This window comes from Aquarana catesbeiana, linkage group LG08 (genome assembly GCF_042186555.1).
Source record: "Aquarana catesbeiana isolate 2022-GZ linkage group LG08, ASM4218655v1, whole genome shotgun sequence".
Taxonomy (NCBI): Eukaryota; Metazoa; Chordata; class Amphibia; order Anura; family Ranidae; genus Aquarana; species Aquarana catesbeiana.
In genome coordinates, this window is record NC_133331.1 from 15520287 (window position 1) to 15543176 (window position 22890).

The following is a 22890-nucleotide window of genomic DNA, read 5'->3' on the forward strand; positions in this document are numbered from 1 at the left end:
AGTCTGGATATAGATATCAGATATTCCAACCGCTCACAAGCACAAAACAAGTCGAGACTTGTTTAGCTGCTAACATGGACTCATTTTATTAGAACCAAAATTACAAGTCTTTATATACCGTTAAAGAGGAGGTTCCCCCCTCCTGCTCATATTACTCTAATAATACAACTGTAACCTAATTAACATGAGCTTGTTTACTAAATCATTTACCCAGACTAGGTGACTCAGAGACATGACCTTTCGGCAGACTTGTGGTCACCGAGCTTCACACAGTAGTATAAACACAATAGCAGGAGCTAATTACAATTAACAATACAAACAGGGATCTCCCCCCTCCTCAGCCTAGTAGGAAACAAACTATAGTATGAGTAGACTGTCCGACTCCTTCCCAGTTCTAGAGGCCAATGTGATCAGCTCTCTAAACCAACATGTGGAGTTCAGAATCAAACAAAGCAAGAATAGTCTTTACATATATCCTGGGAGATATTGTGGATAAATTTTACTGTCCCATTTTAAGCAATCCAAGACATACCCTCCCAGTCACCATTTCCAATATGGCATACACAGGGTTCCCAGGGTCTGTGTGTCCTGGGGGACAAGGACCCGAATCCAAAGTAACACCACCTCAAGGGTCCCTAGGCATGCAGCTCACAAAGCGCACCGTTCCCCCAAATGCCAGGGCCCATAATCGGTAAGCAAGAGGCTGGCAATCAGTCCCCTCCAAAAGCCTCTGTCCCGGGTGAGTCTGTCACACAGCGCAAAAGCACTTTGTAGTTGGTCTCAACAGCGAGTATGTTTTTGGGACGAGGAATTAGTCGTAGCCCAAATGTCATCCCAATCTTCCTGTTCTAGAGAGACGTTCAGATCATTGGTCCAATGGGCAGTATAGGAGGGGAGGTGGGAGGATGTAGTCGTGAAGTGGGTGTACAATTTAGAAATGATACCTGGAGCATGGGGATCAGAGTTGCAGATACCTTCGCACAGTGTCATATTAGCCGGTGATGTGGAGGCACGCAGGTAAGAAGCAAAAAAGTGGGATATTTGTAGGCAATGGAAAATTTCCCTGTTTGGGATTTGGAATTGCTCCTGCAGGCTCGATATAGTGACTTTTTTCTAATACGTGAGTGAATTTTTTAAATTATATTTTAATGGTTTACTAAATAAATATATAGAGCTATATGCACTATAGAGCAACTATCCTCCTCTTCTTTTGAATACCATCTTTGATCAGGGACAGCTGTATTATTAGGAGTTTAAGGGCACCCGCAGACTTTTTTCTTATATCTGGCACAAGAGTTCTGGTTGCTGTGGAGAGAACACCTGATCTGTTGGAACAAGCATATTTAGACCTGTATATTCATATAGGTTTAATTTGGAGATGGTGAACCTACAGAGATCATCAATTATAATTGTTCTATAAAGTACAATAGCAGAGCTAAAGAGTGGGAAGACAATGAAATTAACTCCTAAATAAGGATAAGAGAAGACAAAGTTGTCCAGAAGTGACTTTTAAATTGGCTGAGGACGATTTCTCCTTCACGACCAACAGCAGTAAAACCATTTTATGAAAACGCGCTCTGTGCTAAATCCCTAATCGGTTAAATAAATCTTACCACTCGCTCTGCAATATTGATTGCTCCGGTGTTACCTATGCACACACAAATGCATCTCCAAATGTCGAGGTTCTCGTATTTCTTTTGACATAGAGCTGTGGTTACCTTAGTACTCGTCTCATGTCATATATTGCTTGGAATTATTTACTCTGCATACGGTGATGTTTGCTCATTTGTACAAAAAATTACAAGTTTTCACAGTTTAAAATCATGATTGAATTACAGTTACCATGACAACAGTCAGTCATTTCAATGAAAACGCTTTAAAATAATTCCCAAATTTACCATCACATAAGAAGAGTTTATTTCAGTGGAAAACAAAGGATATATGGCGTCTTCATGCCTCCAACTGACATCCACACTTGAAGGACACCAAAACTTTATATGTACAATCTCCCTTAGGTCAACCAACAACCATGTAATACAAGAGCCTGCTTCATTGGATAGTTTAGGTAAATCCCCATAGGACTTAGTTTGGGTAAATTTGTGCAGTTAGATTGCATCGTGCTTGGTGAGCTATCAACCATCATGACATATTGGAAGAGGTCACTAAGCCCTGTACACACATGGGCCAAATGCTGGCTCCGACCAAAGCTGCCAATTTTTAAGAATTCAAGGTTGTCCAGATGTCGGAGCACAAAAGGCTAAATTCAAAACCATTGGTTGTCAATCATCAGACAGTGGCTCGGTACCGGCTCGCATCCTTCCTTCTCTTGGGCTTTGGGTTCCTGTTTGCTCTGACAGGTAGACTTTAGCCTACAGAGCAGACAGGGGTTCCAGTTCGACAGTAGTGTGTGTTTTGTCCTTGCAGGCTCATAGTTAAAAAAAACTCTTATCGGTAATGTAACTCTACATGTAAAGCACACATCTTAGAATTCAAGGAAGGCTCTTCACTCAGATCATTGACTTCAGGTGTCTCCAGTGAAGGGTCCTGGTAATACTCCATCATACAATAACATTGTGGACAATTGTGCTCTTCCAACCTCGTGGTAATAGTTTGGGGAAGACCCTTTCCTGTTCCAGCATGACTGCACCCCTGTGTACCAAGCCAGCTCCATAAAGACATGGAGTGACCAGTTTGGTGTGGAGGAACTTCAGTGTCCTACTGAACACCTTTAGGATGAATTGGAACACAATTTACACGTTTTTTTGGCACCCAATGTGAGGCCTGATATGCAAGCCAGGTCTTCTCACCCAAGAACAAGTGGAGCCAGCTCCATAAAAACATGGTTTGACCAAGTTGGTGTGGAGGAACTCAAGTTTCCTGCACAGAGCCCCCGACCTTAACCCTATTGAGCACCTTCAGGCTACTTTCACAATGAGGCGCATTGCAGGTGCTATAGCGCTAAAAATAGCACCTGCAAAGCGACCAGAAAGAGCCACTCAACTCACTCCAATGTGAAAGCCTGGGGGCTTTCACACTGGAGCGGTGCGCTTGCAGGACGGTCAAAAAAAGTCCTGCAAGCCGCATCTTTGCAGCGCTATAGGTGCGGTGTATTCACCACTCCTAAAGCGCCCCTTGCCATTGAAAACAATGGGTCAGCGTCGCAAACCCGCCGGCAAAGCACCGCAAACCCCCCCGGCAAAGTGCCGCTGCAGCGGTTTTAACCCTTTTTCGGACGCTAAAACGACGGTAAAGCGGCGCTAAATATAGCGCCGCTTTACCGCCGACGCCCACCCGCTCCAGTCTCTGAAAGTAGCCTTAAGATATATTGGAACAGTGATTACAGTGATAGTGAGGCAGTCTTTTTTTTTTTTTTTTTTTTGGGCGCTCAACCTGGGGTGTGATGTGCCAGCCAGGTCTTCTCATCCAACATCAGCACCTGACCTCACAAATGGGCACACATTCCCACAGACATCTTCTAAAATTTTGTGGAAACTCCTCCCTTAAGAGTGGAGCACGGTATAGCCATAAAGGGGGCAACTCCATATTAATGCTGGGGGGGGGGAATATTTTAACGGCAATGGGTGGGGGGCAAATCCATATTAATGGCCATGGGAGGGGGGGGGGGGGCGTCAACTTCAACCCCTGTCCTGTTTTTAATGCACACTTTTCTGTAAATGTATTGGAGTGTACAGCAGTGTGGAGAAGATTACATTGTTACTGCAAAGGATTTGGCCCTTTTTATAGTTCTTCCTCCTGATTTACAGTAATCACAGTATGTGGTGGGATTTCAGGGTAAAGTAGGACGGATTTTTTTAGTTTTGAAAATGTATATGTGCTTACTCTATAAACATCCTGGGTATTCATCACACACATCTGTTGCATTGTTTGTGAACGTCCTCCTCATTCACTTGTAATCAGTGAGGCGGGGAAGAGAGTAGCGATAATTAAGTTTTCTCTAATAATCAAATCTCATTAGATTACAGATACAGGTCTGAGATGACCCTTTCCTGTTCCAACATGACTGCTCACCAGTGCACAAAGCAAGGTCCATAAAGACATGGATGAGTGAGTTTGGGGTGGAAGAACTTAAATGGCCTGCACAGAGTCCTGATCTCAACCCGGTAGAACACCTTTGGGATGAATTAGAGTGGAGACTGCGAGCCAGGCCTTCTCGTCCAACATCAGTGCCTGACCTCACAAATGCACTTTTGGAAGAATGGTCAAACATTCCCATAGACACCCTCCTAAGCCTTGTAGATGGCCTTCCCAGAAGAGTTGAAGCTGTTATAGCTGCAAAGGGTGGGCCAACTCAATATTGAACCCTACAGACTAAGACTGGGATGCCATTAAAGTTCATGTGCGTGTAAAGGCAGGCGTCCCAATACTTCTGGTAATATAGTATACATTAAAGAAAACCTGTCATCACACTGAACTCAGTTAGGCCTCTTGTACACTGAAGCTTAAAAAAGCTCAGTACAGCTTTTTTTTTTTTTACTGAGCTAAAATACAGCCCATTAATTATAATGTGCCGCCATATGCACACAGGCGCGTAAACAAGAGCCGTAAAAAAAATAAAAATTTGAAAAATCTGCATTTTTGGTCAGTATTTTACACCTCACCTCATGCGCGCAAATAAGCGCGATTGCCACACATGCGTGCAAATGTCCATTTAGATATCATGCAGAACAAAAATGCAAGAATACATTTTCACGAGCGTGCGCGAATTTACGTGAAAATTGCGCAAACGCATATGCGCGAAAGTGCGCGAAAATACTCACACAGGAGTATCATGTGTAAGAGCTCCTAGGAGGCAACATAAATGGAAAGATGCTACCTAGAGGTGCTTACAGGTAGTTTTCAAGCCCTGGCCCGCCCTTTTTCTGCTTCCTGCACCATCATAGTCGTGCAATGACAGCGAGGGCCTGAAAATGGGGTAAGAAGTCAGCATTTGACTAATGGAGCACCTTGGGTTTCCGAGCTCAAGAGGTGCTTTTAAAGCAATGTTAAACGACCTGCTTTCACTTGCATGCTGCAGTTACTCATTTTAAACTGACGACAGGTTTATCTTACCCTTACATTGAAAGGGTTAAATGCTTGTTATTCTAGGGGGGTAAAAGGAAGAGGCTGTATTACTTACCATACAGTGAAACCTTGGATTACGAGCATAATCCGTTCCAGGAGAATGCTTGTAATCCAAAGCACTTGCATATCAAAGCGAGTTTCCCCATAGAAGTCAATGGAAACGAAGATAATTTGTTCCGCATTGAATTCTATTGCATGCAATACCGCATGTGGCCAGAGGTGGGAGAGGGCGCCGGAGAGCTTCAGAAATAGTCGGGGACAGCTCGGCTGAACTCGGAAAGGCTCGGAAACACTCGGGAACGGAATATTTCTGAGCATTTCCGAGTATTTCCGAAGGGCTCCGAACCATTACGGGTGTCACGGGCGCTCCCGCACCTCCGGTCAAATGCGGTACTGCACACCCCATTAGCTTGAATTCAGCTCGTTTTGTGAGACAACACTCGCAAACTGAGTCAGAATTAAAAAAAAAAAAAATGTTGCCCGTCTTTCAAAACGCTCGTTAACCACGTTACTCGTTAACCAAGGTTCCACTGTATTTCCTATCCCAGCAGACTCCAGTACTGCCCTCTGCTCCGGCGTCATAATGTACAATGCAGGGCTAGTTACCCTGCATTGTATGTGAAAGTTGTGAGCGAGTGACTGCAGCTGTAAGCACCTTAGAGAGGAGGCTGCAGTGAACTGGTCGTACAGATAGAGGGAGCCTGCTGGAGCACAGACTAAGGTAAGTATTTCTTCCCTAGATGTAATTATTTAAATCTTGCAGTTGAAGCCCCCTTGTCCTACACGGGGGGGGGGGGGGTCTACTATGTCAATTTCGTTTTTGGCTGGGCTGTAGTCAGCTCAGACTGATTGTATAGTTTTTCACCTGGTTTTTCACTAAGCTGAAGTTGGCTTGGATTTCTCACTGTCGCCAGTAGATGTCTCTGGTATAACTGGTCATAGTATGAGATTTCACAAACAAAACTAAGTTATGAATATTTATTTATATATATATATATATATATATATATATATATACACAGTATCCCACAAAAGTAAGTACACCCCTCACATTTTTGTAAATATTTTATTCTATCTTTTCATGTGACAACACTGAAGAAATGACACTTGTCTACAATGTAAAGTAGTGAGTGTACAGCTTGTATAACAGTGTAAATTTACTGTCCCCTCAAAATAACTCAACACACAGCCATTAATGTCTAAACCGCTGGCAACAAAAGTGAGTACACCCCTAAGTGAAAATGTCCAAATTGGGCCCAAAGTGTCAATATTTTGTGTGGCCACCATTATTTTCCAGCACTGCCTTAACCCTCTTGGGCATGGAGTTCACCAGAGCTTCACAGGTTGTCACTGGAGTCCTCTTCCCCTCCTCCATGACGACATCACGGAGCTGGTGGATGTTAGAGACCTTGCGCTCCTCCACCTTCCATTTGAGGATGTCCCACAGATGCTCAGCAAGGTTTAGGTCTGGAGACATGCTTGGCCAGTCCATCACCTTTAGTGGAGGTGTGTTTGGGGTGGTTATCATGTTGGAATACTGCCCTGCGGCCCAATCTCTGAAGGGAGGGGATCATGCTCTGCTTCAGTATGTCACAGTCCATGTTGGCATTCATGGTTCCCTCAATGATCTGTAGCTCCCCAGTGCCGGCAGCACTCATACAGCCCCAGACCATGACACTCCCACCACCATGCTTGACTGTAGACAAGACACACTTGTCTTTGTCCTCCTCACCTGGTTGCCGCCACACACGCTTGTCACCATCTGAACCAAATAAGTTTATCTTGGTCTCATCAGACCACTGGACACGGTTCTAGTAATCCATGTCCTTAGTCTGCTTGTCTTCAGAAAACTGTTTGGGGGCTTTCTGGTGCATCATCTTTAGAAGAGGCTTCCTTCTGGGACGACAGCCATGCAGACCAATTTGATGCAGTGTGTGGCGTATGGTCTGAGCACTGACAGGCTGACCCCCCACCCCTTCAACCTCTGCAGCAATGCTGGCAGCACTCATACGTCTATTTCCCAAAGACAACCTCTGGATATGACACTGAGCACATGACCTCAACTCCTTTGATGGACCATGGCGAGGCCTGTTCTGAGTGGAACCTGTCCTGTTAAACCGCTGTATGGTCTTGGCCACCGTGCTGCAGCTCAGTTTCAGGGTCTTGGCAATCTTCTTATAGCCTAGGCCATCTTTATGTAGAGCAACAATTTTTTTCAGATCCTCAGAGAGTTCTTTGCCATGAGGCGCCATGTTGAACTTCCAGTGACCAGTATGAGAGAGTGAGAGCGATAACACCAAATTTAACACACCTGCTCCCCATTCACACCTGAGACCTTGTAACTATAATGAGTCACATGACACCGGGGAGGGAAAATGGCTATTTGGGCCCAATTTGGATATTTTCACTTAGGGGTGTACTCACTTTTGTTGGCAGCGGTTTAGACATTAATGGCTGTGTGTTGAGTTATTTTGAGGGGACAGCAAATTTACACTGTTATACAAGCTGTACACTCACTACTTTACATTGTAGCAAAGTGTCATTTCTTCAGTGTTGTCACATGAAAAGATAGAAGAAAATATTTACAAAAATGTGAGGGGTGTACTCAGTTTTGTGAGATACTGTATATGTGTGTATATATATATATTTATTTATTTATTTTCTTCAGCCAATCCGGTAGGAGGTCTAGGCCACTGGTGCATGCTAGGGGATGATATAAATATTTGGGACTGGCCATGTATTTGATCTCTTCCCCTGGGCTGAGGCCTATGGAGGTGATACTGGATGGAGCTCTGCTGTTAGGCCTACATTGGGGCCTAACGTGTGCTGAAATGGTCATGGGGCTTTCTGGCCTGGTCTGGAGGAAGCTCTGCCAAGGAGGAGACCCAGGGAAGGCCCCATCCTGGAGTGAGCCAGGAAGAAGGCTGGTCTCTCAGAAGGGTCTCTTGGCTCACTTGGAGGACATGCTGAAAATTTGGGAACCTGCTTACAGTGTTTCCGGGTCGGCTTAAAGGTTCTGACACTGTGAAGCTGGACATTGACCTGGATCTGGAGAGTTTGTATGTGATCTGCTATGGTATCTGGCACCCCTAACCCTCACCTACTTAACCAATCTGCAATACAACTTTAAAAAGACAAAAGTGACTGGCGCCCAATATCCTTTCTTGGTCCCCCCCCCCCATTTTAGCCATGGACTCAGTCCTGGAGAGAAATGCTAGCCCATCCCTAGCCTCTGGAGGCGCAATCCTGCCTTTGAGGTGTCAAAGGGGTGCTACACAGTTCATGAGGGCCCCCCTGCAATGATATTTTTTCGAACCAAGGGTTCAGCAATAAAGTGGTTGTAAACCTCTGAAATGAAAAAATGAACAAAGCATATCCCACTATAGTGTGTACTTGCCTCAATCCCAAGCATCCAGTGTGATTCCTGACTGATTTTACTTCCCTCTGCTATATGTATTAATTCACTTCTATGCCGACACAAGACAATCCGGGACACACCCCGGCCTCCCCTTCAGTCTCAACTCTGCAGGTTTCCCTATGAGACCATGTGGGGGGGGTCCATTCTCTCTACTCAGAACTCAGATTCCCACGCCCTGTCTTATGAAGCTCAGAAATTCTGTGTAAATTCTGGACTTTGAATGGCTGAAGAGGAGAGATGGCTGCAGATAAACAGGTACAACTTATGTAGGAGGATTTGTTTCATCTCTGTGTATCACCAGAGGCCAGTCACTTCACTGGGTACTGGAAGGATATACAACCACTTCAAGAAAGCCTGGTCATGTACAGTGGGGAAAATAATGATTTGATCCCCTGCAGATTTTGTAAGTTTGCCCACTTACAAAGAAATGAAGGGTCTATAATTTTTGTCAAAGGTGTATTTTTTATGATAGAGACAGAATATCAACCAAAAATACATAACAAACACGATACAAATGTTATAAAATGACTTGCAGTTCAGGTAGTAAAATATTTTACTAGTTGATCCCCTACCAACCAACAACAATTCTGGCTCCCACAGACTGGCTACAGTAGGTGCTCATGTGGTACACAGATTAGTCCTGTCAATGTAAGAAGGTGCTCCTAACGACAACTCGTTATGTGTATAAAAGACGCCTGTCCACAGAATCTCTTTCCTCCATTTAAAATCACCATCATGGGCAAGACCAAAGAGCTGTCTAAGGACGTCAGAAACAAGATTGTAGACCTGCACAAGGCTGGAATGGGTTACAAGACCATCAGCAAGAAGCTTGGTGAGAAGGAGACAACTGTTGGAGTGATTATTCGCAAATGGAAGAAATACAAAATAACCATCAATTGCCCTCAATCTGGAGCTCCGTGTGAGATTTAACCTCATGGGGTGGGGATGATCATGAGAAAAGTGAGGGATCAGCCCAAAACTACACGGGAGGAGCTTGTGAATGATCTCAAGGCAGTTGGGGCCACAGTCACCCAACAAACCATTGGTAACACAATACACCGCCATGGAGTGAAATCCTGCAGCGCCCTCAAGGTCTACCTCCTCAAAAAGGCACATGTACAGGCCAGTCTGAAGTTTGCCAATGGACATCTAATTGATTTGGAGAAGAATTGGGAGAAAGTGCTGTGATCAGATGAGACCGAAATTGAGCTCTTTGGCATTACCTTGACTTGCCGTGTTTGGAGGAAGAAAAAGGCTGACTATGACCCCAAGAACACCATCCCTACAGTGAAGCGGGGAGGCGGAAACATGAGGGCTTTGGGGCTGCTTCTCTGCTGAAGGTACAGGCCGACTTTGCCACATTGAGGGGCCAATAGACGGGGCCATGTATTGTAAAATCTTAGAACCTCCTTCCCTCAGCCGGAACACTGAAGATGGGTCGTGGATGGGTCATTCAGCATGACAGTGACCCAAAACATACCGCCAAGGCATTAAAGGAGTGGCTCAAGAAGAAGTACATTAACTGCTTCAGCCCCGGAAGATTTTACCCCCTTCCTGACCAGAGCACTTTTTACAATTTGGCACTGCGTCATTTTAACTGACAATTGCGCAGTCGTTCGATGCTGTGCCCAAACAAAATTTGCGTTCTTTTTTTCTCACAAATAGAGCTTTCTTTTGGTGGTATTTGATCACCTCTGCTGTTTTTATTTTTTGTGATATAAACAAAAAAAGAGCGACGATTTTGAAAAAAAAAAAACAATATTTTTTCCGTTTTGCTATAATAAATATCCCCAAAAGTTTTTTTAAAAAACAAATGTCTTCATCAGTTTAGGCCAATATATATATTCTTCTACATATTTTTGGTAAAAAAAAAAAAAAAAAATCGCAATAAGCGTATATTTATTGGTTTGCACAAAATTTATAGTGTTTGCAACCTATGGGAATGAATAATGGCATTTTTATTATTTTTTTTTTTCTTTACTAGTAATGGTGGTGATCTGTGATTTTTTTATTGCGACATTGCGACAGACAGATAGGAGACTTTTGACACTTTTTTGGGACCATTGGCATTTATACGGTGATCAGAGCTATAAAAACGCACTAATTACTGTGTAAATATCACTGGCGGGGAAGGGGTTAACACTAGGGGGCGATCAAGGGGTTAAATGTGTGTTCCCTCAGCATGTTCTAACTGTATGGGAACTAAGTGAGGAGTAAGGATGGACTCGGGCGTGTTCGCACACTCCACGTGCAGAGCCCGCCATGAAGTTGGCTTGGCGCTGCGCTAATCACAGGCAGTGAGACATTTTCCAATCTCTCCAGCCGCATATCGGGAAAATGTCTCACTGCCTGTGATTAGCGCAGCGCTGTGCCGACTTCCTGGCGGGCTCTGAATGTGGAGTGTGCGAACACGCCCGAGCCCACCCTGAGTGAGGAGACATATCTTTTTTTACTTCTTAGTAGGAAGAAACGATATGGCTCCTCTCCTCTGACAGCACGGGGATTTGTGTGTTTACACACACAAATCCCCGTGCTGTCGCTCGTGCACGCGATCGCGTGTGGCCGGCGGCGATCGTGCCCGCTGACCACGTGAATTGGGTTCCCCGCCGTGCAGGGGGCGTGCACCCTCTGCTGTCCAAAAACGGGTAGGACGTACCCGTTTGGGATTTTGACCAGGAGAGCCATTGTGCCGCAGTATATCTGCGTGACACGGTCGGCAAGTGGTTAAGGATGTATTCTCCAAACTTTAATGCTGTAGAAAATGTATGGAGGGAGTTGAAACTTTGAATTGCCAAGCGACAGCCAAGAAACCTTAAGGATCTGTAAAGAATAGTGGACCAAAATCCCTCCTGAGATGTGTTCAAACCTGTTCACCAACTACAAGAAACGTCTTACCTCTGTGATTGCCAACAAGGGTTTCTCCACCAAGTACTAAGTCATGTTTTGCTTGGGGATCAATTACTTTTTTTTTTTAAATCAAATAATTTTGTTATTTTTAGTATTCAAATACTTTTTTTACTCACTAAATTGCAACTCAATTTATAACATTTTTACCATGTGTTTTCTGGATTTTTGGTTGATATTCTGTCTCTATCATTTAAAATACACCTATGATAAAAATTATGGACCCTTCATTTCTTTGTAAGTGGGCAAACTTCCAAAATCTGCAGGGAATCAATTAATTATTTCCCCCCCCACTGTATATAACATGATATCTGCTATGAGTAGCTCTCAATGTCAGCCGGTCTGTCTCCACACATTTGGTTCCCAGTGTTTAGCAGGTGAAAGGACCAGAAAGGCGAGAACGGTGTTCCAACAAAACACGGAGCTTTCCAGAAAAAGTTTTTTGTTGTTGTAGAAGTGTTACCAGGAGATGAGTAAATTACATAGGAGCGCCCATAAGGATAGCACATTTATCTCATCTGAGCATTAAACATATTCTTTTCACCCATCCAACTTCCCAACCACAGGCTTTTCCTGGGAGGTAGACTGTGTAATTAGGCTTTGCTGTTGATGGCGGTTTTCTAAATTGTGGACAATGAACGTGGCATTCAATAAGGCTGTGCAATCTTAGGGTAGTAATAAACTGTCCTCATAAAACATCTGACCTGCAGAAGAAATCTACAGAGCCGAGCCGTCTACCGTAAATTTCCTCTTGTCATCCTCCAAAGTCAGCGAAGGCCTAATAGGTTGTGCAGGGGACCTTGGGGAGGAAGTCTAAACTTCCCAAATCCTTCTATGCCACCCTGAACTGTCTCTATGAGTAATGAACGAGAGCGGGAGGTCTAGGTGACTGAGCTGATAATATGGAGAAGTAAATAAACATTCATTCAACTTATGGATCTGAAAACTAAACAGGAACAACTCATAATTGTACCGGACAAGCATAAAAAAAATGGTATTTAAACCAACTCCAGAGGAATGGTCTACATGCTAAATGGCTGTAACTTTCCTGAATTTTATCTTCTACTACCCATTATTCAACCCATATAGTACATATGTCAAATACGAGGCCCGCCAGGCCTTATGTGGGCCTCGCACCCAATTTTGCAGCTGGAACTCAATTCCGCCACTTCCGGCTCTCACCTTCCCATTCCCCACTGTCACTTGTAAAAACTGAAGCCTTTTGTGTTCCCAAATACATGGGAAGTGGAGCTGCCTACACAGGGAGTTACTAAAGCCAAATACATGGGTAGTAGACCCATCTACACAGGAAGGAACTAGAGCCAAATTCATGGGTAGTAGAGGCGCCTGCACAGGCAGGAACTTGTCCCAAAGCCAAATACGTGGGTAGTAGAGTCGCCCACAGAGGGAAGTATTAAGACCTGGGCAAGCTATGAGAGATTTGCGGAAGCTTTGGGAAAGGGTGGAGGGGGGTGGTGTTAATGAATGCAACACATCCCCATTATCACGAAAAACTCCTCTTCCTCTCTAAAGCGGCCTTCCTCCTCTAAAACACCTCACCTTCTCCACTCTTTTCCACCCCTAGAACTGCTCTCCTCCTCCAGAACCACTCTCCTCCTCTACAATTAATCTCCTTCCCTAGAACTGCTTTCCTCCTCTAAAATTCCACAACTTCACTAGAACTGCTCTCCTCCTCTAGAACTCCTCTCCTCCCCTAGAATTTCTCTCCTCCTCCAGAACTGGATGGATTGGTGTCTTTATTCAACCTTACTAACTATGTACTATGTAACTATGTAACTCTTCTCCTCCCCTAGAACTTCTCTCCTCCTCCAGAACTGGATGGCCTGGTGTCTTTATTCAACCTTACTATGTACTATGTAACTATGTAACTCTTCTCCTCCCCTAGAACTTCTCTCCTCCTCCAGAACTGGATGGACTGGTGTCTTTATTCAACCTTACTATGTACTATGTAACTATGTAACTCTTCTCCTCCCCTAGAACTTCTCTCCTCCTCCAGAACGCTTCTCCTCCCCTAGAACATCTCTCCTCCTCTAGAATTGCTCTCCTCCCCTAACTTCTCTCCTCCTCCAGAAATCTTCTCCTCCCCTAGAACTTCTCTCCTCCTCCAGAACTCTTCTCCTCCCCTAGAACATCTCTCCTCTATAATTGATCTCCTCCCCTAGAACATCTCTCCTCCTCTAAAACACCTCACCTTCACTAGAACTGCTCTCCTCCCCTAGAACCTCTCTCCTCTTCTAGAACCCTTCTCCACCTCTAGAACTGCTGTCCTCTTCTAGTACTCCCCTCACCCACCTCAAGCTTGATAAACATGAAAACTCTTGCACAAAGTTTGTAAAACAATTTAAAACTGTTTTTTTTTTGTTTTTTTTTAGGTTTAGTCCTTCATATCTAGTTGTCAGGGCTGGGCTCAGCTGTCGGCTAATTGCCAGCTCCCATCTCTCCACAGCTGTTGATGATATCCTGCTCGTCAGTCCTGCCTACTTAAGCCGTCCAGTCCAGAGGAGCTCTGCCTTCACCTTGGTCAACATCAGAGACTATCTCCTGCGTTCCTGTTTTAAGACTTGCTTTGCTGACATCCCTTTTGACTCCAGATCTTGCTTGCTGTTCCACTACATTGATCCCTGACTTCTGGCTTGGCTGACTATCCATTCCGGTTACTGAACTTTGGCTATGTTTTTGACTACATTTGTTCTTTTTTCTTTTATTATTAAACAAGTGTGATTTAACTGTACTTCTGTCTCGGTCTGATTTCAATGGTTTCTGACACTAGTATGCTTAGTTCAGGTTTAGTCCTTCATATCAACTGCAGCTTTCTTTATAACACTGAACCTGACCAGGTGGTTACACCAAGAGGCAGAACAGAGCACTTCGTAGTCCCTTCAAAGTACACAATGGCTGGACCTACATCAGTATCAATAGAACAGAACCAGATATAACTGTGTATGCATAGAAGTGACCTCTAGTGTCAGTTCAATGATTACAGAGCTCTACCAGGGATCAGTGATCATATCACAGGCATGCTGAATTACCTGTAAAACTTTTCATTGGCTTGAATCTCTCCAGGGAAGCCCAACATTCCACAGATGACTCTGCTGTTCTCCAGAGTCCAGCCTTGGTCACAAATCTGCCTCCACCGGCCGTGATGCTTCACCTCCACTATGCCCTCTGTAACAGGGAGGCTGGCCTTGGCACGGGCCGAAATCGGCCTAATTCGAACTTCCTCGATCTTTCTTGTATGCTAAAAAAAAAAAAATGAAATGTTATTTCTACATTCATGACTCCTGTGTTCAACTCCCAGCAGAGGCACAACCCAGACTTCATAGGTATCCTTTAATTGCTTTTAGAAAAAACAGCTGACTAACTATGTAGCTATGTACAGTAAGTGCATGAATCATTATAATAAGTATACCAATAACTAAATATAATAATAATACAATAAGTATAACCATGTGTAAGACATCAGAGCACCATATTACATCCCCTCTCCTTAAAGACCAATTTCAAGATATTAGACATCCCTACTGGATTCAGTTCTGTATTTACTAAATATCAGTGAGCCCCCTTGTCCTAAACAGGGGCTACTATGTCAATTTCGTTTTTTGGCTGGGCTGTAGACATGTGCAATTCGTTTCGTTCCGAATTAGTTTTTTTAACGAATTTCAACAAACTCGTAAATTCGGAAATATCCGAATTAACGAAAACCCGTTTAACAAATTTTTCCGGAATGTTCGAAAATGACAAATTTACTAAATTTTCGAATTTCCAGATTTTGAATTTTTGAAATTCAAAAATGCGAAAACGCGGAAATTCGAATAAACCAAAAATGAAAAAATCTGAAAATTCGGAAATTCGAAGATCCAAAAATTAGGAATATTCGTAAATTCGAATTTCGAAAATCTGAAAGTTCAAAAATCCAAAAATTCGGAAATTCGAAAAACAGAAAATATGCGAAAATTCAAAAGAACGAAAATCTGAAATGATAACGAACTAATAATAACTTAACTATTACTAACTATTAAATTATAGGTATTGGAATTTCCTTTCAAATTTGGCTGTTATTGAACGTAACGAATACGAATTTATCCGAAGTTATGAATTTTCCAAAATAACGAATGCTGTACCCAAATGAATGGAACGTAATATATTATTATTATTAATAGTAAATAACAATAGTAATAAAAACGTTTTATTATTATTATTGTTAATTATTAATTCGTTATTTCGGATAATTCATAAATTCGGATACATTTGTATTTGTTACGTTCACTAACAGCCAAATTTGAAAGGAAATTCCAATACCTATAATTTAATAGTTAGTTATTATTAGTTAGTTAGTTAGTTATTATTTAGAATTTCTGGATTTCGGAAATCCAATGATGGGGCACTATTCCTTCCACTGACACCAATGATGGGACACTATTCCTTCCACTTATACCGATGATGGGACACTATTCCTTCCACTGACACCAATGATGGGACACTATTCCTTCCACTGACACCAATGATGGGGCACTATTCCTCCCACTTTGCAAAATGCACAATCTATTTGCCTTTAGTAAATCAACCTCATAGGTTAACATAGGGGCAGAAAAAAATGTCATACGCCTGTAAAATGGGCATTTGACAGCTGCAGTGTGCATGAGGCCTTAGCTATTTGATTTTGCATCCAAAAATAAAATGTCACCCATACCAGAATTAAAAATGCATGTGACAGCTATATATATATATATCTATATATATATATATATATATATATAGATATATATATATATATATATAGATATATATATATAAAAAAGGACTGGGGTAGCTGAGAGGCAGAAGTAAGCTGATCGCCACCACTTCCTTCCTGTACGGCGGGGATGGCAGCGGGTGCCTCCATCTCTGTTTGTGGTTTTGCTCTGGGGAATCCATTTACTAATGGAGAGACTCCCCACCCTGGCACACTAGTACTGACCCTCATTAGCGGCACGCTGGATCTGGCAGATTGCCCTCCCCCATGTGGGATCAAACATGACTACGTGTGGCCTGCTAACAAGAGACCGAACTGTTCTCTGTCCGCACTCACACTGGCGGCTGTGTGCTCATTGCTCGCCCTCCAACAAGTCAGTTTTCCTTTGCAGGATGAAATGTTTTTTCCTTCCAGATACCATTTAAGCCAATAAATCCCTAAAATGTACAGAACAATATTCATCCGCACATGTGGAGGTCTTGCAGCATAAAGATGTAATGTGCAGTCTGTGAAATGGTCACAAATGGTCTGCGAACCAGGACCCTGCACTCACTATATCTGCTCTCCCCAGCAGCCTCCATTCATTATATCTGGTCACCCCAGGACCCTGCAGTCACTATATCTCATCTCCCCAGGACCCTGCATTCACTATATCTGGTCTCCCCAGGACCCTGCATTCACTATATCTAGTCTCCCCAGGAGCCTGCATTCACTATATCTGGACTCCCCAGGAGCCCGCATTCACTATATCTAGTCTCCCCAGGAGCCTGCATTCACTATATCTGGTCTCCCCAGGAGCCTGCATTCACTATATCTGCTCTCCCCAGGACCCTGCATTCACTATATCTGGTCTCCCCAGGACCCTGCATTCACTATATCTGGTCTCCCCAGGAGCCTGCATTCACTATATCTGCTCTCCCCAGGACCCTGCATTCACTATATCTGGTCTCCCCAGGACCCTGCATTCACTATATCTGGTCTCCCCAGGAGCCTGCATTCACTATATCTGCTCTCCCCAGGAGCCTGCATTTTACTATATCTGCTCTCCCCAGGACCCTGCATTCACTATATCTGGTCTTCCCATGACCCTGCATTCACTATATCTCATCTCCCCAGGACCCTGCATTCACTATATCTGGTCTCCCCTGGACCCTGCATTCACTATATCTGGTCTCCCCAGGAGCCTGCATTCACTATATCTGGACTCCCCAGGAGCCTGCATTCACTATATCTGCTCTCCCCTGGACCCTGCATTCACTATATCTGGTCTCCCCAGGAGCCTGCATTCACTATATCTGGTCTCCCCAGGAGCCTGCATTCACTATATCTGGACTCCCCAGGAGCCTGCATTCACTATATCTGGTCTCCCCAGGAGCCTGCATTCACTATATCTGGTCTCCCCAGGACTCTGCATTCGCTATATCTGGTCTCCCCAGGACCCTGCATTCACTATATCTGGTCTCACCAGGACCCTGCATTCACTATATCTGGTATGCCCAGGAGCCTGCATTCACTATATCTGGTCTGCCCAGGAGCCTGCATTCACTATATCTGCTCTCTTCAGGAGCCTGCATTCACTATATCTGGTCTCCCCAGGACCCTGCATTCTCTATATCTGGTCTCCCCAGGAGCCTGCATTCACTATATCTGCTCTCCCCAGAAGTCTGCATTTTACTATATCTGCTCTCCCCAGGACCCTACATTCAATATATCTGCTCTCCCCATGACTCTGCATTCACTATATCTGGTCTCCCCAGGACCCTGCATTCACTATATCTGGTCTCCCCAGGAGCCTGCATTCGCTATATCTGGACTCCCCAGGAGCCTGCATTCACTATATCTGGTCTCCTAAGGACCCTGCATTCACTATATCTGCTCTCCCCAGGACCCTGCATTCACTATATCTGCTCTCCCCAGGACTCTGCATTCACCATATCTGCTCTCCCCAGGACCCTGCATTCACTATATCTGGTCTCATAGGTGTGCGCAGCCTAATGCATTAGGGTGTGCACCCTTAAGCTCAAACACACATGCATGTGTATGTATCTACATATATATGACTCCGGCACATTGATCTCCCTGCTGGCACGGTGAAAGAGAAAAGGATAAACACTTCTCTTATGGCAGAGCCGGTAAGAGGGAGATCTTTCCCATGTTCCTGTTGCTACACAGAAATATTACATTAATGCGCATGGGGGGATTAGGGTGTGCCTGGGCACACCCGGCACACCCTGTGCGCACGCCTATGTCTGGTCTCCCCAGGAGCATGCATTCATTATATCTGGACTGCCCAGGAGCCTGCATTCACTATATCTGGTCTCCCCAGGACTCTGCATTCACTATATCTGGTCTCCCCAGGACCCTGAATTTACTATATCTGGTCTCCCCAGGACCCTGCATTCACTATATCTGGTCTGCCCAGGAGCCTGCATTCACTATATCTGCTCTCTTCAGGAGCCTGCATTCACTATATCTGGTCTCCCCAGGACCCTGCATTCACTATATCTGCTCTCCCCAGGAGCCTGCATTTTACTATATCTGCTCTCACCAGGACCCTGCATTCACTACATCTGGTCTCCCCAGGACCCTGCATTCACTAGATCTCATCTCCCCAGGAGCCTGCATTCACTATATCTGGTCTCCCCAGGACCCTGCATTCACTATATCTGGTCTCCCCAGGACCCTGCATTCACTATATCTGGTCTCCCCAGGACCCTGCATTCACTATATCTGCTTTCTTCAGGAGCCTGCATTCACTATATCTGGTCTCCCTAGGACCCTGCATTCACTATATCTAGTCTCCCCAGGAGCCTGCATTCACTATATCTGGTCTCCCCAGGACCCTGCATTCACTATATCTGGTCTCCCCAGGACCCTGCATTCACTATATCTGGCCTCTCCAGGAGCCTGCATTCACTATATCTGCTTTCTTCAGGAGCCTGCATTCACTATATCTGGTCTCCCTAGGACCCTGCATTCACTATATCTGGACTCCCCGTGAGCCTGCATTCACTATATCTGGTCTCCTCAGGACCCTGCATTCACTATATCTGCTCTCCCCAGGAGCCTGCATTCACTAAATCTGGTCTCCCCAGGAGCCTGCATTCACTATATCTGCTCTCTTCAGGAGCCTGCATTCACTATATCTGGTCTCCCCAGGACTCTGCATTCACTATATCTGCTCTCCCCAGGACCCTGCATTCACTATATCTGGTCTCCCCAGGACCCTGCATTTACTATATCTGCTCTCCCTAAGACCCTGCATTCACTATATCTTCTCTCCCCAGGACCCTGCATTCACTATATCTGCTCTCCCCAGGACCCTGCATTCACTATATCTGATCTCCCCAGGAGCCTGCATTCACTATATCTGCTCTTCCTAGGACCCTGCATTCACTATATCTGCTCTCCCCAGGAGCCTGCATTCACTATATCTGATCTCCCTAGGACCCTGCATTCACTATATCTGCTCTCCCTAGGACCCTGCATTCACTATATCTGGTCTCCCCAGGACCCTGCATTCACTATATCTGCTCTCCCCAGGAGCCTGCATTTTACTATATCTTCTCTCCCCAGGACCCTGCATTCACTATATCTGGTCTTCCCATGACCCTGCATTCACTATATCTCATCTCCCCAGGACCCTGCATTCACTATATCTGGTCTCCCCTGGACCCTGCATTCACTATATCTGGTCTCCCCAGGAGCCTGCATTCACTATATCTGGTCTCCCCAGGACTCTGCATTCACTATATCTGGTCTGCCCAGGAGCCTGCATTCACTATATCTGGTCTGCCCAGGACCCTGCATTCACTATATCTGCTCTCTTCAGGAGCCTGCATTCACTATATCTGCTCTCCCCAGGAGCCTGCATTTTACTATATCTTCTCTCCCCAGGACCCTGCATTCACTATATCTGGTCTTCCCATGACCCTGCATTCACTATATCTCATCTCCCCAGGACCCTGCATTCACTATATCTGGTCTCCCCTGGACCCTGCATTCACTATATCTGGTCTCCCCAGGAGCCTGCATTCACTATATCTGGTCTCCCCAGGACTCTGCATTCACTATATCTGGTCTGCCCAGGACCCTGCATTCACTATATCTGGTCTGCCCAGGACCCTGCATTCACTATATCTGCTCTCTTCAGGAGCCTGCATTCACTATATCTGGTCTCCCCAGGACCCTGCATTCACTATATCTGGTATCCCCAGGACCCTGCATTCACTATATCTGGTCTGCCCAGGAGCCTGCATTCACTATATCTGGTCTGCCCAGGACCCTGCATTCACTATATCTGCTCTCTTCAGGAGCCTGCATTCACTATATCTGGTCTCCCCAGGACCCTGCATTCACTATATCTGGTCTCCCCAGGAGCCTGCATTCACTATATCTGGTCTCCCCATGAGCCTGCATTCACTATATCTGGTCCCCCCAGGAGCCTGCATTCACTATATCTGCTCTCCCCAGGAGCCTGCATTCACTATATCTGCTCTCCCCATGACTCTGCATTCACTATATCTGGTCTCCCCAGGACCCTGCATTTACTATATCTGGTCTCCCCAGGAGCCTGCATTCACTATATCTGCTCTCCCCATGACTCTGCATTCACTATATCTGGTCTCCCCAGGACCCTGCATTTACTATATCTGGTCTCCCCAGGAGCCTGCATTCACTATATCTGGTCTCCCCAGGAGCCTGCATTCACTATATCTGCTCTCCCCAGGAGCCTGCATTTTACTATATCTGCTCTCCCCAGGACCCTGCATTCACTATATCTGGTCTCCCCAGGACCCTGCATTCACTATATCTGCTCTCCCCAGGACTCTGCATTCACCATATCTGGTCTCCCCAGGACTCTGCATTCACTATATCTGGTCTCCCCAGGAGCCTGCATTCATTATATCTGGACTGCCCAGGAGCCTGCATTCACTATATCTGGTTTCCCCAGGACCCTGCATTCACTATATCTGCTCTCCCCAGGACTCTGCATTCACTATATATGGTCTCCCCAGGACCCTGCATTTACTATATCTGGTCTCCCCAGGACCCTGCATTCACTATATCTGGTCTGCCCAGGAGCCTGCATTCACTATATCTGGTCTGCCCAGGAGCCTGCATTCACTATATCTGCTCTCTTCAGGAGCCTGCATTCACTATATCTGTTCTCCCCAGGACCCTGCATTCACTATATCTGGTCTCCCCAGGACCCTGCATTCACTATATCTGATCTCCCCAGGACCCTGCATTCACTATATCTGCTTTCTTCAGGACCCTGCATTCACTATATCTGGACTCCCCAGGACCCTGCATTCACTATATCTGCTCTTCCTAGGACCCTGCATTCACTATATCTGATCTCCCCAGGACCCTGCATTCACTATATCTGATCTCCCCAGGAGCCTGCATTCACTATATCTGATCTCCCCAGGACTCTGCATTCACTATATCTGATCTCCCCAAGACTCTGCATTCACTATATCTGATCTCCCCAGGACTCTGCATTCCCTATATCTGCTCTCCCCAGGACTCTGCATTCACTATATCTGATCTCCCCAAGACTCTGCATTCACTATATCTGGTCTCGCCAGGACTCAGCATTCACTATATCTGTGAATGGCTGTCATTGCAATACCTTCTGTCACATTGTATTTGCGCAGCGGTCTTACAAGCGCCCTTTTTTTGGAAAAAATACACTTTTTTTAATTAAAAAATAAGACATCAGTAAAGTTAGACAATTTTTTTTTATATTGTGAAAGATAATGTTACGCTGAGTAAATTGATACCCAACATGTCACGCTTCAAAATTGCGACCGCTCTTGGAATGGCGACAAACTTTTACCCTTAAAAATCTCCATAGGCGACGTTTAAAAAATTCTACAGGTTGCATGTTTTGAGTTACAGAGAAGATCTAGGACAAGAATTATTGCTCTCGCGGCGATACCTCACATGTGTGGTTTGAACACCATTTTCATATGCGGGCGATACTCACATATGCGTTCGCTTCTGCACGCGAGCTCGTCGGGATGCGGCGCGTTTAAAAATTTTTTTTTTCTCTTATTTATTTTACCTTTTATTTTTTATTTTTACGCTGTTCTTTAAAAAAAAATTGTGTCACTTTTATTCCTATTACAATGAATGTAAACATCCCTTGTAATAGAAAAAAAGCATGACAGGACCTCTTAAATATGAGATCTGGGGGATCAAAAAGGCCTCACATCTCATATTTACACTAAAATGCAATAAAAAAATTAAAAAAAAATTGTCATTTAAAAAAATACAAAAAAAAAATGTCTCTTTAAGAGCTATGGGCGGAAGTGACGTTTTGACGTCACTTCCGCCCTGCAATGATATGGAGACGGGTGGGGGCCATCTTCCCCTCACTTTTTTTCATGTCACACAAGGGACAGCATCTGATCGCCTCCGCCGTTGCCGATGGCTCCGGTAAGTGGCGGAGGGCACTGGAGAGCGACGGGAGTGGAGAGGGGGCCCTCTCCCGCCGCTGATAAAAGTGATCTTGCGGCGAATCCGCCACAGAGACCACTTTCATCTTGAAGCGGACCGCCCGCTGAAGAAGAGGCTAGCTGCTGCCATAACAACGATAGCCCTCTTCAAAATACCGATGAAAAAACTGCGGCGGGCGGTCCGGAAGTGGTTAAGCTGCATTCTACATACATATAGTCAGGGGCGGCTGGTGATTTTTTTTTTTTTTTTGGGTGGGTGGGGTGGC

The 22890-nt window shown here is 44.9% G+C and overlaps 1 protein-coding gene across 1 annotated transcript in view; it reads right to left on the bottom strand.

The window, feature by feature from the left end:
• Nucleotides 1-22890, bottom strand: part of LOXL4 (lysyl oxidase like 4) — a 158317-nt gene that overhangs the window by 95345 nt on the left and 40082 nt on the right. Inside the window, exon 5 of the mRNA XM_073595544.1 lies at nucleotides 14455-14663. Within this exon, the coding sequence (XP_073451645.1) occupies nucleotides 14455-14663 (209 nt within the window). The remainder of the gene's footprint in view (nucleotides 1-14454; nucleotides 14664-22890) is intronic.